This window comes from Dreissena polymorpha, chromosome 3, assembly GCF_020536995.1.
Source record: "Dreissena polymorpha isolate Duluth1 chromosome 3, UMN_Dpol_1.0, whole genome shotgun sequence".
NCBI lineage: Eukaryota > Metazoa > Mollusca > Bivalvia > Myida > Dreissenidae > Dreissena > Dreissena polymorpha.
Genome location: NC_068357.1, coordinates 86,167,386 through 86,187,465, shown reverse-complemented (window position 1 = coordinate 86,187,465; position 20,080 = coordinate 86,167,386). Strand labels below are relative to the sequence as shown.

The following is a 20,080-nucleotide window of genomic DNA, read 5'->3' as shown; positions in this document are numbered from 1 at the left end:
AAATTTTCGTTTGAAGTTTTTCCAGTATCGTGCCGTGCGAGGTTTTAATTTTCATGTGTCTACCTCAAAGGTCGACAAGCGAAACTCAATATGACACAACCGGATTGCGAACGAATGTGAGCGATCTGCGGTCCTCCCGTTTCTTTTACTAGTCTAGTACTTTTATATACTATACCTCTTTAGGCATGAACACATTCCCCATGCTTCATATACATGTACCTTATATATGAAATAGCTAATAAAAGGCAAAACTCTTGACAAAAACATTGCTCTCGTGAGTGATCTTGAGCCAACGATTCCCAATCGTTCTAGTTCTTATCTTTGTCTCGATTCAAATCATTCGCAAATTTAAAGTGCTTTGTATAGAAAAATAAATCGGGAACCTATACACACACATTTGTTTGTATAGGTCCCTGAATAAATCAACGAATCTGCCTAAGAAAAATTATCGAGTGGGCAATCAGGCCATCTTAACCTTGATTCCCTTTCTGATACGTGTCTCTGTTCTCATTCGTGTCTCCGATTACTCGGTTTTGCTTTTGTCTGTGAAGTTTACACAAACAATACATCGAGTTTTATCGACAACGCTTATCCATGATTGTTCTTTACATAGCAATTTCATATTAAATAGCGTGCCTCGTAGTTAACCTTATGGTGTGACATCTATTTGAAAAAGCAAACATTATCTCAAAGCATCTATCCACTTATTTAATCATGATTTGTGTGCATGAATTATGTTGGTACTCCTGGGGTATACAAGAGCATTCTAAAAGCTTTCAATTATGATCCTTTAAATCATTCTTGCTTTTATAATAGGCATTATACAAGAGCTCACCCAGCGAGTTATTGAATATGATAAACTAGATGTCCCGATCACCTAATGTGGTGGGAATATTTCTTACAAGTTGCCCCTTTGTAGCATCAAAAGTGCCGATTGCATTAAACATGTCTATAAATAGACACAATTTGCGTCACGAGCAACTGATGTATTTGAGATCGAATTAAAATATAACATTGGTTATTACTATTTAACACATTAGATTATTTTTTGAGTTGAACTGCCAACACCTTAGATGTAGTGAATATCGCTATCTCTAAATTCCAAATGTTTGAGCGGCATGCAAATGCGGTTTTAGCGTAATGAAAATTCGGTTTTAGCGGCATGCAAATGCCGTTTTAGATATATCTTGGTGCAGAATCAACGGGGTTTCAAGGATGTACACACGGACTGAAAATAACGTCAACACACCGTTAATAACTTACTTTATTTTTGCAAACATCTCAAGTAATTGAAATACCTTGCAAAAATTGTTAGTACATAAAGTACAGTTTTTCTTGCACTTTGTGCCGATAGCTTAAAATTAAAGAATAAATCCTTGAATAAGTTTGATATCGGTGTCAAAATTTCACGTTGCGTGGTGCTTAACTGTATACATGAATGCAGTATAGATCACATGTTTGGCTTAGAACACAGGCTTATTTAATAAAGTAATTCTGAAGTATTTCAGATTGCCATAAGCAGCATAATACACTATTCACTAGTTTATTTTCTTAAGAAAAAAAATTAAAAAGTTATTTGAAATAAAGCACTTCTTACCTGTGTTTTTACAGCCATTAACGTTTAATTGGGAACACAACAAAGTCACGTGATCCTGCACACTGTATATGCAAATTCTGTTTTAGAGGGACCTCTTTTGAGGTTTGAGCAATATGCAAATGCTGCTTGAGCGGCATGAAAATGCCGTTTGAGCGGCATGCAAATGCGGTTTTAGCGGCAGGTAAATTCTGTTTGAGCGGCATGCAAAAGCTGTTTTAGCGGCATGCAAATGCTGTTTGAGCGGCATGCAAATGCTGTTTGAGCGGCATGCAGATGCTGTTTGAGCGGCATGCATATGCGGTTTAAAGGCATGCAAATGCGGTTTGTGCGGCATGCAATTGCAGTTTGAGCGGTATGCAAATGCGGTTTTAGCGGCATGCATATACGGCGTTATTATAAATTAAATTGTGAGAAACCTTTTAAACAGGCAAGGAAATGCGTGCAAATATGTTTGTACAAAATCTCTTTTATTAGAAAGTATTTATTTTGTAAAAATAAAGTACCGATTTAATTCGTTGCTTTTACCTTTTCAAAGATTAATTACTGCTTTTTCATTCGAAATATATGTTATCCTATTGATCTTCACGTCGCTCGTATTGCAATTATCAAGTCATTGTTTACTTTTCATGATATGCCGCGGTGATGGCGATTAGTAATAAGATATTTATTTTTTATGTGCATAATCTTGGTTCTTCGCCAATATTGCTTGTTATTTTCAAAGCATGTATTAATACCATTTTACATCGAGCATTCAACAAGTTGCCCTAAGAATTTGACAGAACCATTTCCTCAAATTAATAGTAGATTAAACACCTTTTAACAATTTATTTTTTTCCGAAGTCGGTCGCGTATTAACGGTTAAAATTATTTGAATTAAGATATGACATATCTTATTACAAACCTAAGCCCTATTAGATTCAAAATTGGGAAAACATTGTAAATTGAAAACGCTTTTTTTGTATGACAATGAATGTGTTTAATGACCACCATTAATAATTTACAATGCTTATTACTGCAACAGATAAAAAATTAAGAATGTTTGAATAGCGTAATAAAATACTTCTTTATCGTCGCCATCATCATCCCCATAATTGTACTTTTAACCCATTTATGCCTAGCGTCTAGAAAAAAGGCATTGGCAAACAGCGTAGACCCAGATGAGACGCCGCATGATGTGGCATCCCTAATTTTGGAAATAAATTGATCCAATTTAGAAGGATGTGAGAGTCCACTAGGCATAAATGGGTTAATATGTATAAATGAAGCGCGTTGTGCTAAAAGTGTCATCCCAGATGCGCAGTCCGCACAGGATAATTAGGGAGGTCTATTTCCGCGTTTATGGAATTGTTTCGTTTTAATTTGGCCTTAAAAAGTCCAGTGCAGCGGAAAATGTCGTTCCTAATTTGCCGTTGTGGACTGCACATGCTAATAAGGGGCGACACTTTACGCACATTCGTAAAGCCCAGTATACACAGATTGCGGCTGAAATAATAATAATAATCATGGCATTCGTCGTGTTCTTCTTAAACATCTTTATAACAAACAATTCAATGCATCATACAAAAAACGAGAGAAATGCGAATGAAGTGCGTAGTACAAGTATCATAACTCTTACTTCAATATTGACGGGTTTCCTAACTCTTTAATGTGCGAAACATAATTCCTATAATATTGAATTATTTCAAATGATTCATCATAAATTTAACATGATTATAATGGTATTACGCATAACAATATATCGCAAAAAGTTTCTGAGTCAATTGTGATTGTGTTAACGTTTGCAAAGGTGTTACATTTATCGTGATTGTTTAAAGCGTTTCTTTGTTATCGAATGATGCAGCAATAAAGATGATCCACATATCTTTGTCGCAACCACCGCTTGTATCATAATGATAATGTTGTGTACATACTATTTCCATTGAAAATAATTATCAATAAAGCTCTCATCATTTTTACAGCTACCGGAATGCTAATATTTGTTATACTTAGTGTACTTTTACTTTCTTTGTTACACTTATGTAGATAAATTTGTTGTAGCGAAGCTCATGCCAATAGTACCCGCCAAAGCACACATAAATATACGATTGACTGGTGACTTATGTCAAAGGTCAATGAACAATAGCTCACGTAAATTGTACCGGTAGTGCTATATTGTATACATACGTATGAGATATTATTGTATGGATTAATGTTTTTGTTTCTACTGATTATTATTTATGGTTTATGGATTACTCGTATGAATATTGTACACTGTACAATTAAATTGCATACCGATCTGAATAACATTTGTTTTCTATTGTTACTGTAACCAACATTGAATCCATATGATGCTTTTTAAATCTCTCTGAAAGGCGTTGGGATATAGTAATGTTATGAGTTTGCACATTAATTCCTTAAACCCGGGTTCAAGACTTTGAACCGCGGTTCAAAGTCTCTTAACTCTATAGTTAAGAAACGACCAATGAAATCGTGACATTTGCCTTCTAATTGTGGTTTAATCTCCGCTGATTGGTTGTCTCTGAATTATGTAGATAAGGTATTGGTATCTATTTTTAGACACACTTTGAACCGCGGTTCAAACTTGAACTCGGGTTCAAGGAATAAATGTGCAAACGGCACTTTGAACTCCGGTTCAAAGTCTCTTAACCATATAGTTATCTGTTAAATAATTAATGTGCATTCCGCGCGTCTTAACCCCAGTTTCAGACTTTGAACCGCAGTTTAAGACTTTGAACCGCAGTTTAAGACTTTGAACCGCAGTTCAAAAGTCTCTTAACCCTATAGTTAACAAAACTCTTGAACTCGGGTTTAAGGAATTTATGTGCGAACGGCACTTTGAACTCGGTTTCAAAGTTTCTTAACTATTTAATATTTAACTGTCAAATAATTAATGTGCATTCCGCGCCTCTTAACCGCAGTTTAAGACTTTGAACTGCAGTTCCAAGTCTCTTAACCCTATAGTTAAGAGTTGACCAATGAAGTCGCGGCATTTACCTTCTTTTTGTGCTTAAAGCTCCGCTGATTGGTTGTGACCGATAACAGAATTGTATCTATGTTTATGCCCCCGGATCGAATGATCGGGTGTATATTGTTTTTGGCCTGTCTGTCTGTCTGTCATTCTGTCTGTTTGTCATTCTGTCCCAAAACTTTAACCTAGTTTAAAGTCAAGGTTAAAGTTTTGCAATAACTTTTGCAATATTGAAGATAGCAACTTGATATTTGGCATGCATGTGTATCTCGTGGAGCTGCACATTTTGATAATTCGGGTTTTGCTTTTGTACACCTCAAAGATATTTGGCACACCTATGGTTTATCAGGGAAGTTTACACAAACTATACATTGAGTTTTATCGACATCGCTTATCCATGACTATTCTTTACATGGCAATGTCATATTAAAAAGCGTGCCTCGTAGTTAACCTAATGGTGTGACACCTATTTGAAAAAGCAAACATTATCTCAAAGCATCTATCCACTTATTAAATCATGATTTGTGTGGATGAATTATGTTGGTACTCCTGGGGTATACAAGAGCATTCTAAAAGCTTTCAATTATGATCCTTTAAATCATTCTTGCTTTTATAATAGGCATTATACAAGAGCTCACCCAGCGAGTTATTGAATATGATAAACTAGATGTCCCGATCACCTAATGTGGTGGGAATATTTCTTACAAGTTGCCCTTTTGTAGCATCAAAGGCATCAAAAGTGCCGATTGCATTAAACATGTCTATAAATAGACACAATTTGCGTCACAAGAAAATGATGTTTCTGAGATTAAAATATAACATTTGTTATTATTATTTAACATATTAGATAATTTTTTAGTTGAACTGCCAACACCTTAGACGTAGTGAATATCGCTATATCTAAATTCTAAATGTTTGAGCGGCATGCAAATGCGGTTTTAGCGACATAGCAAATGCGGTTTTAGCGACATTGCAAATGCGGTTTTAGCTATATCATGGTGCAGGATCAACGGGGTTTACAAGGTGTACACAAGGACTGAAAATAATGCCAACACACCGTTAATAACTAACTTTATTTTTGCAAACAGCTCAAGTAATTGAAATACCTTTGCAAAAATCGTTAGTGCATAAAGACAGTTTTTTTCTTGTACTTTGTGCCGATATCTAAAAATTAATTAATAAATCCTTGAATAAGTTTGATATCGGTGCCAAAATTTCACGTTGCGTGCTGCTAAACTGTATACATGTGTACATGAATGCAGTTTAGATCAAATATTTGGCCAATTGCACAGGCTTATTAAATAAAGTAATTCTGAAGTATTTCAAATTGCCATTAGCAGCATGAAACACTATTCACTAGTTGATATTCTTAAGAAAACATATTTTAAAAAGTTATTTTAAATAAAGCACCACTTACCGGTGTTTTACAGCCATAAACGTTTAATTGGGAAACCCACAAAGTCACGTGATCCTGCACACTGTATATGCAAACGCGGTTTTAGAGGGACGCATAAGAGGTTTTAGCAATATGCACATGCTGTTTGAGCGGCATGCAAATGCTGTTTGAGCGGCATGCAAATGCTGTTTGAGCGGCATTCAAATGCTGTTTGAGCGGTATTCAAATGCTGTTTGAGGGGCATGCAAATGCTGTTTGAGCGGCATGCAAATGCTGTTTGAGCGGCATTCAAATGCGGTTTGAGCGGCATGCAAATGCTGTTTGAGCGGCATGTAAATGCGGTTTTAGCGGCATGTAAATGCTGTTTAAGCGGCATCAAATGCTGTTTCAGCGGCATGCAAATGCGTTTTAAGCGGCATGCAAATGCGGGTTGAGTGGCATGCAAATGCGGTTTGAGCGGCAAGCGAATGCTGTTTGAGCAGCATACAAATGCGGTTTGAGCGGCATGCAAATGCTGTTTGAGCGGTATGCAAATGCTGTTTGAGCGGCATGCAAATGCTGTTTGGTCAGTATGCAAATGCTGTTTGTGACATGCAAATAATGTTTGAGCAGCATGCAAATTCGGTTTGAGCGGCATTCAAATGCTGTTTTTAGCGGCATGCAATTGCGGTGTTATCGGCATGCATATACGGTATTATTATAAATTAAATTGTGAGAAACCTATTAAACAGGCAAGGCAATGCGTGCAAATATGTTTGCACAAAATCTCTTTTATAAAAAAATATTCATTAAAAAAAATAAAGTACTGATTAAATTCGTCGCTTTTACTTTTAAAAGATTAATTACTCCTATTTCATTCAAAATATATTTTATCCTTTCGATCTTTACATCACTCGTATTGCAATTTGCAACTCATTGTATAAGTTTCATGACATGCCTCGGTGATGGCGATTAGTAATTAGATATGTATTTTTTGATGTTCATTATCTTGGTTCTTCGCCAAAATTGCTTGTCATTTTCAACGAATGCATCAATACCATTTTACATTGAGCATTCAACAAGTTGCCCTAAAAATCTGACAAACCATTTCCTCAAATTAATAGTAGATTAAACACCTTTTAACAATTTATTTTTTTCCGAAGTCGGTCGCGTATTAACGGTTAAAATTATTTGAATAAAGATAATATGACATATCTTATTACTATCCTAAGCCCTATTAGATTCAAATTGGGAAAACATTGTGAATTGAAAACGCTTTTCTTGTATGACCATGAATGTGTTTAATGACCACCATTAATAATTTACAATGCTTATTACTGCAACAGATTAAAAATTCAGAATGTTTGAAAAGCGTAATAAAATACTTCTTTATCGTCGCCCTCATCATCACCATAATTGTAATATTAACCCAGTTATGCCTAGCGTCTAGAAAAAAGGCCTTGGCAAACAGCGTAGACCCAGATGAAACGCCGCATGATGCGGCGTCTCATCAGGGTGTACGCTGTTTGCTTAAAGGAATTTCTGTAAGAAATATTCTAAATATAGAAATAAATATACTAAACATCCCTAATTTTGGAAATAAATTGATCCAATTTAGAAGGATGGGAGAGTCCACTAGGCATAAATGGGTTAATATGTATAAAATAAATGAAGCGCGTTGTGCTAAAAGTGTCATCCCAGATGCGCAGTACGCACAGGATAATTAGGGAGGTCTGTTTCCGCGTTTATGGAATTGTTTCGTTTTAATTGGGCCTAAAAAAATCCAGTACAGGCGGAAAATGTCGTTCCCAATTTGCCGTTGTGGACTGCACATGCTAATATTGGACGACACTTAACGCACATTCGTAAAGCCCAGTTTTCACAGATTGCGGATGAAATAATAATCATCATCATTTAAGCTTTTGTCTTCTTTGTCATGGCAGTCGTCGTGTTCACCTTTATAACAAACAATTCACTGCATCTTACAATAAAAAACGAGAGAAATGCGAATGAAGTGCATAGTACAAGTATCATAACTCTTTCTTCAATATTGACGGGTTTCCTAACTCTTTGACCCTTTGCATTCTGGGAAATTTGTCGTCTGCTAAATTGTCGTCTGCTGAGATTCGATTTTTTCAAAGAATACTATGAGAATAGCAAACAGTTTGGATCCAGATGAGACGCCACGTTTTGTGGCGTCTCATCTGGATCCAAACTGTTTGCAAAGGCCCTTCAAAACTCGGTTCCAGCACTGAAAGAGTTAATGTGCGGAACATAATTCCTATAGTTTTGAATGATTTCAAATGATTCATCATAAAGTAAACATGATTATAATGGTATTACGCATAACAATATATCGCAAAAAGTTTCTGAGTCAATTGTGATTGTGTTAACGTTTGCAAAGGTGTTACATTTATCGTGATTGTTTTTAGCGTTTTTTTATCGAATGATGCAACAATAAACAAGATCCACGCGTCTTTGTCGCAACCAACGCTTGTGTCATGATGATAATGCTGTGTACCTACTTTTTCCATTGTAAATAATTATCAATAAAACTCTAATCATTTTTACAGCTACCGGAATGCTAATATTTATTTTACTTAGTGTACTTTTACTTTCTTTGTTACACTCATGTAGATAAATGTGTTGTAGCGAAGCTCATGCCAATAGTACCCGCCATAGCACACATCAATATACGATTGACTGGTGACTTCTGTCAAAAGTCAATTAACAATAGCTCACGTACATTGTACCGGTAGTGCTATATTGACAATGAAACGACATTGGCAGTAAAAAAAATCTTGCGAGTAAACGAGTGTTTAAAAATTTAAATATGCATGTACTTTTGTGGGAATTTATTGCAAACATATTATACAAATGCACTGAAGCCATTAACCCGAAGTTTCTTTGGTGTATGAAAGAAGTTTTGAAAATACCGCAGTAGCTCTACGTTGTCACAACTAAAATTTAAAAAAACCCACATGAAACAGTAACACGGCCACAACTGTCAGCTTAAATGTACATTGTATACCCGTGCTAAAGTGGCACTGTCAATATGTCTACACCATAAATGTACATTGTATACCCATGTTAAAGTGGCACTGTCAATATGTCTACACCATACATGTACATTGAATACCTACGTTAAAGTGGCACTGTCAATATGTCTACACCATACATGTACATTGTATACCCATGTTAAAGTGGCACTGTCAATATGTCTACACCATAAATGTACATTGTATACCCACGTTAAAGTGGCACTGTCAATATGTCTACGTCATAAATGTACTTTGTATACCCACGTTAAAGTGACACTGTCAATATGTCTACACCATTAATCTATAAATGTATCAACAAAACACTATGGGAAAGTAAATAGAAAAAATTCCTCCCAAAGTACCGGTATGATCATATCAATATGAATGAATTATACCATACATGGTGCGGCATATATTGTTATTATTCAATGTACATTTATTAATAATGATTAAGTTACTGTTAAACAAATTATGAATAATGGTGTCAAATTAATATAGGGTTAATGATATCTTATGAATCGCTAGTCAGCTTAAACTGGGGATCCGATGAGACGCAGTAACAATCATTTTTGTCTCCTGCAGTTGTATATGTTGTCCTGCACTGGTATATGTTGTCTGCAGTTGTATATGTTGTCTGCAGTTGTATATGTGGTCTGCAGTTGTATATGTTGTCTGCAGTTGTATATGTTGTCTGTAGTTGTATATGTTGTCTGCAGTTGTATATGTTGTCTGCAGTTGTATATGTTGTATGTAGTTGTATATGTTGTCTGCAGTTGTATATGTTGTTTGTAGTTGTATATGTTGTTTGCAGTTGTAAATGTTGTGTGCAGTTGTATATGTTGTGTGCAGTTGTACATTTTGTCTGTAGTTGTATATGCTGTCAGCAGTTGTATATTTTGTATGCAGTTGTATATGTTGTCTGAAGCTGTATGTTGTGTCTATATTTTGTCTGTAGTTGTATATTTTGTCCTGTAGTTGTATATGTTGTCTGTATTTGTATGTTGTCTGCAGTTGTATATGTTGTCTGCAGTTGTATATGTTGTCTGCAATTGTATATTTTGTTCTGTAGTTGTATAGTTTGTCTTCAGTAGTATATTGTGTCTTCAGTGGTATATTTTGTCTGCAGTTGTATATTTTGTCCTGTAGTTGTATATTTTGTCTTCAGTTGTATAATTTGTCTTTAGTTGTATATTTTGGAAAATATGACATCATAAAAAAGTAGTCGCCAATTTTATTTTTAAATACATTCGTCACTTTGGGTAGACAAAAGAGTACCCGATTGGTCGCTCGGGGTTTTTAGGCGTTATGGACATTTCCAAAGCATTTCATTAAGGAGGTTTTAATCATAACCGATTTAATGTTGAAGCATTTGTGATTTTTCCTTTTGAAGGGTAATCCTTTGGATGTAAAGAATCTTTGTGTATAACGCTTTTTACATTTCTCTTATAGATGCGTTAATAGGATATATGAAAGGTTCTATTAACATAGAACTGATCCGAAGATAATATTCTTTTATGTGCAAATCACTGTTTGGGTATAATGATGAGTATTGAAAGTTCATATAAAATTCAATTACAGCCATTAAAAACGGATCGAGTGTCAAACCCCGGGAGTTAATACAATTGTGCACACCGGCCCAATTTATGTTTTTTAAAGTGATATCCGTGTCTAAAGGATTATACTCTCAATTGGCCGCGCTTTCGATTTAAAGGGACATTTTCACAGATTTTGGCATGGATAGAAGTTTGTCATTAAATGCTTAATATTGATACATGCAAACATTCGATCTAAAACGCTCTAGTAAAAAAATCCAATAAAATTAAAGAAAGAAAAAAAACTACATCAACTGGGTAAAAGTTTATCGCTTAGACAACTCGTTGATGTATTTCAAGCAATCCTCGTAGTTTCTCAAAATATAACGACAACAACAGAACTCTCCAAATTATTCAATCGTTTCGCGTTGCAACGCTTTATAATGTTCAGGTTTTAAAGCGTTCAAAGATGCATATAATGAATATTTTTGAGCATGGTATATGTTCAGTATGATTGTTTCCTCACAAATATAATAACTACAACGAAAATTTGCGAATCTGAAACATTTTTTTATTTTGCAAATTTACCAAAACATGAAAAATTCCCTTTAAACACAAAACTGTGTATGTGGTTACAATACACGATAACTTTCACGTAAACTGAAACGTTTCAAATTAGTTCTTTCATAGAAAATATAACGGAATGAGTAAGCATGTACACGATTCGGCAGTTGTCGTCTTCATTTCTTTCTCCTTTTTCTTCCACCTTAGCAACTCTCCCCTCCCCCTCCTCTTTTACCTTGATACGAAATAAAATATCGCTGTAATGTTTTATTTACATTAACTGGTTTTATGTGTGATTTATTTATTAAATTTTGATTACTTCATGTTACTTCGATGCCTAGTTACTGATGCACAATTTGTGATGATTTTCTTGAGTGGTATTATCTGTGATTCATTTGTTTAAATAAATGACCATAATTTGTCTTTGTAAGTAATAATGTCCAATATAAATAAGTCTGCACACCTTATTCACAACAAAAGAAGGCCTGCATTTTCAAATGATAAATCCTCTTCCCACCCTTCAATCAAAGTCACGTCAAATCGTAGACCAAGCTTTGTTAAATCCATGTCAAATCGTATTCCAATTCTTGCTAAATCCATATTAAATCGTAATCAAATTCTTGTTAAATCCATGTCAACTCGTAATCCAAAACATCCACGTAAAATCGCCTGTGCACCCGTGTTCCATCATGCTGTGGTTGCAGTCTTCATAGTAATCCCAATCCACAAACATCTGTTTAATTTTTAGATCAGTTTTGATCATACAGCTTTAAACTATTTATATTCAATGTGATAAATACAATTATGTAAATACAAATGAATAGATCCTTTCTCCAGTATTTACGTACAACACATACGTTCTCCGCTGATAGGGATATTCTCGTTCTTATGTTATTCATATTGGACTCTAGGGCAGCCAAGATGGATAAACGAATGCTCGTGACTAGCAGTATATATTACTTAATTGGATTGCAAATATTTACGGCAATCACAGTGTCTCATGGTATATTAGTTGTAAATGAGTTAGTAAATTAATAAAAAAAATAATTATTTATTTAATTAATTATGAATTAATTAATTGTAATTAATTGATTAATGACTTGATACAATGCATGAATGAATAGATTTGTAAATGTTAGAAATAAATTTATGTTTCGGTTTTATTATTGTAGACTTTGTCATGTTCTTATATCCCATATTTGTTGTTGTGGTTACTAATCTTCATGAAAAACTGAAATGGCCTGCAATTCGTTTCTGTTTCAGCCGCCCCATGCACGTCACCGAAAATAATTGGGGAGTCTAACCCGAATAGCGCTACATCACAAGGCAGAACAGGTGAGCGCCTACATCAAGTTTTATTTGAGATCTAACGGCACTTTTATGTCACGAATGCCTTATTTACGTATTATAAAATAGACATGTATGATAATATGTTTCTTGAAAATAAATGGTTAGTGACATATATGACTTTCGTATAGTAACTGACAATTTTAATTTATTGATATTGGTGCTTTAGATGTAAGTGTATGCTTCGAAACGTGTATACGTATATCCTTAGTATATAAGTACATGTACTGTACATTTGTGTCGTCCGGAAAAGTTAAGTATAGAGATGTTAGCCTAAGTTTTCACAAAATCTTAATTGTTCAGTTAACTGTGAAGAAAATGATCTGGTGTGTCACATTAAATAGGATGACGTATATGACTGGCCAAAATCGGATGGATGAATATACCAATTGGCACAAATTATATGTTAAGTAAATTACGAGATAATACAAAATAATTTGCGTATTGGTCACTGACAAAAAAAACAATACTTGGATAGTTAATGTTAGTATGTGCCGTCGCATATGCGTGTCGCCGCATGGGCGTGGCACGTTTCGTCTATGCGATGTTTGTGCTATCATAAAGGTTGATGTCGCATAGGTGTGCGTTTTAGCCCTTGGGTCGTTGAACTTGTATATTGCGTAAAATCACCCATTTATAAAGAAAGTATTTGGACGCACCCGTCGGTTTATAATAAAAACGCTTTGCAGTCTAAATTATTTTGAACATGAATATAATTGTTTGCTAAATTGTAATATATACCATATTAGAATTGCATGTTGTACACAATGAATTACTTATGACTTATTTTAAATTACTTATATGTCTGCTTTACATGATGATTAAAATAAATGTGTTATCTTATGCGCACCAAATTGCACAAATATATTTTCAACGTTAATGCACATATCAGTGTGATATTTATATGATCATTTACAACGACATTTATCTGGGAAAATTTAATACGTGCCTGTTGTAAACTGGTTAACATTCTTAAATTCTTCGTCTCTGAAGGAAAAAATGTCATTGTTCTTATATGTTGTGATAAATATGTATCTCTTAATTTTTTAGATCTTCAAATCAGGGTGCAGTATCAGCAGGGTTTTCAGGGATTTACTCACGGGCTGGACAGCATATAAACACGCCGTAAAGAACTTAATTTTTGCAAATATCTAAAGTTATGAAAATACTTTGGCATAAATTTTAGTGCATAAAAGACAGTTTTTCTTGCAGGTTGCCGATATATTAAGGGAGAAGAGTAAATCATTTAATACGTCTGAAAGCGGTGACAAAATTTCACGTTGCGTGAAGCATTCTTGTGTAGTATAAATAGAATTTTTGAAAAAGAACACAGATTTATTAAATAAAGTAATTCCGATGTTTTTCATATTGCCATAAGCAGCATAACAACCTGTCTTTTATGTACTAGTTAAAATTGTTAATTTTTTTAAAAGTTATTTGAAAAATAAACACCACTTACCGTTGTGTTTACCTCCATTAATGTTCAATTTGGATAACCACAAAGTCACTTGATACTGCACCCTGCTTATTACGACTTATTACTTTCTTATTAAACGACATGACAATATATTAGATCTATGTATCCCATTGTTAAGCTCAGCATCTCAAAATAAAGAATAAGTCTCGCATAAATAGGACTCCCAATCGTAGGACGTAGCATCTCCTTTTACAGAGATGTCTTCTTATTAGACTCGGTTGTCCCCCAATCATAATTGCTAGCATCACACAATAACGAGATGAATCTTTTTTTACAACTTGACGTTTCCAAACTATACGACTTGGCGTCTCCGTAATACGTGATGTATTCTTATCATAAGACTTACCATCTCCTAATTGCGAGATGTCTCTTTATTGGACCTTGACATTTTGTCAATTACTAGTATACGACTTGGCATCTCCTTATTAAGAGATGTCTCATAATAGGACATTTGCGTCTCGCAAACATGGACGTAGTATATCCGATTAGAATTAAGTTTCTTCTACTATGTAAGTATGAACTCCAAATAACGATATATTAAAGCGCAATTAAAACATGAAGATTTAGAATCTGAATTTGACAAAGTATTTTCAAAATCAGGATGTAGATCAATGCAGTATCACACGAGACAGTGGCACCATGACGCCTATATTATGTTCACTTGTTTATCTCAGGCGTATCGTATATCAACTGTGGAAACGGCAACGATGGTTGGTTGTTTGACTGTTGCGGCAGTACCACAAAATTCACGTTCTACGCGGCGATTGCCGGATCCATAACGCTGCACATTTGGCGTCCAAAGACCGGAAGTGTGTATACGTTGGTGGGAAGCATTACACACACAGCGACAGCAGGAGGTGAGCGGCGAAAAATCGGCCCGTATGCACCAGTCCCATTTTTAGACTTACAGGACTTGGACATAGATCTCGATTAGGCGATTTCCGAAAATGTCTGAAATTTAGATAAATATGCAGACACATATTATGGCCTTAAATACGGTATACGGATCATTAAAATAACAAACTCTTATATACTAATTAATTTAAACGCTCTTGTGATGTTCACATTTTTACGTCATAATTATGCGCGAGTTTATTCTTTTACCATAGTTTCTTTTTTGTTTACATTATACTTATAAATTTCTGTCAAACCGGGGCAACGTTCGCGCGGCGCTTCTATGACATGCACAAATATGTTGAACGCGTATGTGCGCAACGGCATAGCAACCCCGTGGGTCGCAATATAATCGCATGGAACGCGATATTCCTGTGATAATTTTAAATATGTTCAAAGATATCATCGCCTCTTAACGTTTGCACGGCGCAACGGACAAGGCACTTCGGGAATGCCTTAGCTACGACATGGTGTCTTCTAGAGCGCTTTGAGCTGTACGAAAGCCATAGATGTGGATGGCGTTCGAAGGGTTACTGTCGAGCGACTGCACGGAGCTATGCGGGACTGCCTTATCCATCCGTGTTTATATGATACTGAGGCTGTAACAAAACTAACTGGAAAACATATATTAGGATTATTGCTGCATGGAATTTCAAAGCGTTATTAATGTGTTAAACGAAAAAGGCTAGCAAAACGTTTACAAGCCCATTTGTGTGGCAATTTAATTTTTTTTAATTCTCACCCTTGTTTGGACAAACGCCCCATTGATTTTTTTCCGTAAGTACACTTATGGCATTTCAAAATTAAATATAGCTCTTGTGAATAAATCTGTACGACGTTGATTGATTCTTTGCGGTTAACTAAATTCGGAAAATGAATGTTCATCGGAAGTTCAAATAGTTGCTAAGGTTACCCGACGAACCATAAAAGGCCTAGATAACGTCCGACATTTTTATCCCCGCCCAAATGAAATTTCAGAAGGGGCTATAGTAATAGTCTCCGTCCGTCTCTCCGTCCGTCCGATACTTTTTAAACTTAGAATGTAAACAGATGGCAACTAGGAAAAGTGCAGTGACATAGAACCATAACCCTATCTACCTTATTTTTTTAAATTATCTCCCTTTAGATAATTTCAAAGTAAATTCTTGTCCGGAGCATAACTCTAAATCTACTGAAGGAATTTACTTGAAACGTGAAATATTAACAGATGACAAGTAGGAGAAGTGCAGTGACTAAGAACCATAACTCTATCTACCTTAGTTTTTGAATTATCTCCCTTTATTTAACTTCAAAGTAAATTTTTGTTCAGGGCATACCTCCAAATCAATTCAATGGATTTACTTTAAACTGAGAATATAAACAGAACGCAACTAGAAGAAGTGCAGTGACCAAGAACCATAACTCTATCTACCCTAGTTTTTAAATTATCTCCCTTCATATAATTTCAAGGTAAATTCTTGTACGGAGCATAACTCTAAATGTACTGAAGGGATTTACTTGAAACTTAAAATATAAACAGATTGTAAGTAGGAGAAGTGCAGTGACTAAGAACCATAACTCAATTTACCTTAGTTTTTGAATTACTCTCCCTTTATTTAATTTCAAAGTAAATTTTTGTCATGAGAAAAACTCTAAATCTGCTGAAGGGATTTACTTGAAACTAGAAATATAAACAGATGGCAACTAGGAGAAGTGCAGTAAACATGAACCATAGCTCTATCGGTCGTAGTTTTTGAATTATCTCCCTTTATTTAATTTCATAGTAAATTTGTATCCGTTTTGTAACAGATAAACAGGTGCCATGTTTTACAAATATTATTCTACTCTCTAAAACAAATGTTTTCATACAAGCAAACGCATTTCGGCGGGGATGGCCATATTAACATGGCTCATGTTATGTTTTAAAAACAACAATATATTATGTTATGTTATTTTAAATGAGTGTTTTTGGTGTAAGCATGCACTTTCAATACAATGCTTAACGATGTGATTTATGTTATTAAGAACATGCATGCGAATCGGTTTAAGAATCTTAATGATGGTGATTGAATAAATATTTCCCAAACTTTCATAATTTTACGGGTTATTTAAACAACTAACATGTACTCATATATTTCATAATATATTCACAGATGTTGAAACTTGTTAACTTGCGCTTGCTATTTAAGGGACCAATACAGTGCCGGCAGTGTTCAGTACCGAAGCAGGAGACTGCATTGGATGGTAAATATCAGACGGGAATCACATTTATTTACAACCCGTGTTATGATGAATTACATGTGTGCCAAGTAATTTTAAAATCCATCGATACATGAAAAATATATTCACGCTGGTAATGCGGATACTTGGATAACGGATTGCACTTCGATAACATTGAAAATCACAAGCCAAGCGCGATATATAAGTTCCTCATTTTTTTTATTACATCCTAAATTATAGTTTTTGAGACACGGTACATGGTGAAGTTGATAAATGGTATATCTTTTTGTAAAATTAAGGGAAAATGTCAAGGACAAATTGTAGATTTTAGTCAAAATATGAGAACATGGCATCGGGAAACAGCATATACTAGATGATCAGTACCCATTGCAACACGATGAACATACTAGGAATATTGCAATACAACGTTTGCTATTTTAGCATCATTACTAATTATTGTTCTTCAAATAATGAAATTTTAATAGTATTCAATTAAAGATGAACGAAGATAAAGCATATTGTAATACGAAATATGCATGATTTTTTGGACACTTCGATTTTCGATTAGGTGCAAGTCAGAAAACGGAGACTCTCAACAAATTGGGCACTTTGATATCCGTGTTTTATCTTCTACTTGAAATGCGTTTATCATCCTCATCATCATCATCATCATCATCATCATCATCATCATCATCATCATCATCATCATCATCATCATCATCATCATCATCATCATCATCATCATCATCATCATCATCATCATCATCATCATCATCATCATCATCATCATCATCATCATCATCACCATCACCACCACCACCATCATCATCATCATCATCATCAATAACATCATCATAACAATCTAGAATAGACGTAAACAGTAGCCCTGCTATTATGATACGGGAACAAAAACTCTAGAATTTAAATCGGTTTCACGTATTTGAAACAACATGTGTTGGCGGCAGAAAAACAATATGTATTTGATGTTTATCTTGTGTTAAGGTATTCCGCTGCAGAGATAATTCAATCGCAGAACCGGGCAAGCGTCGCCGACACTCTGCACATATCAGTTGCCGCGACTCACCAGTTGTGGGGGCTGACCAAGACTTTGGAGCTGGAACTGTTCTCAGTAACCGCGCGTTTCAAATAAACGTCGAGCAGACCGCACGTGAGTTGAGCGTTATTTTCCTGAGATGGAAATAATGTATAACAAAAATAATTGAATTCACATGCGATAAAATAATGTTAAAATTGTACTAAACGCTAAGATTGAATTTAGTACAGTCATATACAATTATTTTACTCAGATTGTTGTAATCGGGTTCTTAGTAAATTGATCATTATGTGTTCGAAATATTTCTTGTGTTTGTATCGTCCATTTATTGATATCATATTGAAAGCGCGTTAATTTATCAGCACCAGCGGCATGGTCTTAATATCGTTTCAGCGAACATGCCCGTATTCGGCACCACGACCTACACTTCTGGAAGCAGCACGATACTGGACAATACTGCCGGCGGCGTCTCGATAGGGACCGTGACATTCTCTGACGCTGATGGCGCCAACACGATTAGCATCACCATGGCTGCGAACAGCTATTTTACTTTCGTTGATAACGGGGATGGAACCGGTAAGAGTTGTGCAGCGCCTTATGCGACGAGATCTGGGAAAACGAGGCTTATTGAATGTGTGAAAAGGTTATTAAAAGACGACAAATCACTTCTGAAACTGGATGTTTGTTTAGAAGAGACTTCCTTTAAAAGAAAATTTCAATAATGGGGTAAACAATGATTTACGTATATGCATTAAGCCCCGTTTTCTCAGAGCGAGGCTCATATTAAAACACTAACCTGATACTGTGATATGCGACAAATCTGGTTCTAGTAGAAGAGGCAAGAGTATTTTTTTCTCAATTTAAAAGCAGCTGGAACGGGTATAGAATGCAATGTCTTGGTGCTTGCACCTGGTGAAAATCAAATGTTAAAATTCTAAAAAAGTCTTGTTAAATTTAATATGAGAACACACAATTGTGTTACGATTCAAGGCACTTAAGAAACAGAATTTCAGATAGCCCTTCTTCTTATTTAAAGGAAATAACAAATTGAAGAGTGTATTGAAAACGGGATCAGTTCCCAGTCGAGTCCAGGTCTTTGATACATGCAGTAATAATGTATAACACTATTGACAAAAATCCAGCGTTTGTGCTTTATCGTTTTTGCACAGAATTTGTGCATTCGCAGAGAACGTGTCGGTACAATAATTTCAACTCAGTTCTGAGGATACGTTTATGGCACAGCAATCATAGATAGATTATTTTCAGGCTCCGTTACAACCACCGCCGACACCATTAACTTCCCGATCTCGGACCAATCCGGAACCACTGTGACCTTGACCTTCACGGCCACGGACACTTGCGGAGCCACATCGCCGGGAACGATGCCAATCATAGTCCAGAACATTGTAAGTCCGTCCAGAGGCGTTAACATATGTTGGGATCGAAGAAACTATTTCAATATTTTATTATGTGTTCATAAGTCAAGATTTGGATATTACATGGCAGTGTTAACCTTTCGAACGAAAAAAACAACAACATTATAATGTGTTTCGTAGCACCACAATAGTACCATAATAGGTACGGGTTGATTGCTGTAACCGAATGCTTCACTCTTCTTTTTCCGTATTCTCAATATAGAAACCGACGCTTACGGGTCTTACGCCAGGCGTAACGACGTCAGAAACCGTCGACGCTGAACGTCAGATTGCCAGCTACACGTGCTCCGACCCGTCAGACAACGTCACCCCCACAATAACAGTCAGTCCCAGCGCTTCGCCGGAGTATTTTGTCACGCGCTTTTTGTCGGGTACATCAAAAACTGGAGGTAATCGCTGAATGGGTAGAGAAACTGTTGCCGAGACAAGAAACTGAAGAAAGTGAAATATGATTCTAACACCTTGAGAAAGTATATTGTGCACATGTAACCGTAACATTTTGTACTTCGCAAAGCGTTTTCTCGGTTAGGTCGAATGAAATACATTAAATGTGTTAAAGTGAATGACCGCATCTAGTTGTGATTTATTGACTAATA

The 20,080-nt window shown here is 35.4% G+C and overlaps 1 protein-coding gene across 2 annotated transcripts in view; it reads left to right on the top strand.

Annotated features, from left to right (window-relative positions):
* The first annotated feature begins 11,982 nt into the window (after window positions 1-11,982).
* Window positions 11,983-20,080, top strand: part of LOC127875100 (protocadherin Fat 4-like) — a 62,763-nt gene continuing 54,665 nt past the window's right edge. For both annotated transcript variants that reach the window (XM_052419923.1, XM_052419922.1), the window contains exons 1-8: window positions 11,983-12,080; window positions 12,341-12,412; window positions 14,576-14,758; window positions 16,964-17,018; window positions 17,997-18,162; window positions 18,442-18,624; window positions 19,315-19,454; window positions 19,687-19,873. In XM_052419923.1, the coding sequence (XP_052275883.1) occupies window positions 17,016-17,018; window positions 17,997-18,162; window positions 18,442-18,624; window positions 19,315-19,454; window positions 19,687-19,873 (679 nt within the window). In that variant the 5' untranslated portion in view covers window positions 11,983-12,080; window positions 12,341-12,412; window positions 14,576-14,758; window positions 16,964-17,015. The remainder of the gene's footprint in view (window positions 12,081-12,340; window positions 12,413-14,575; window positions 14,759-16,963; window positions 17,019-17,996; window positions 18,163-18,441; window positions 18,625-19,314; window positions 19,455-19,686; window positions 19,874-20,080) is intronic.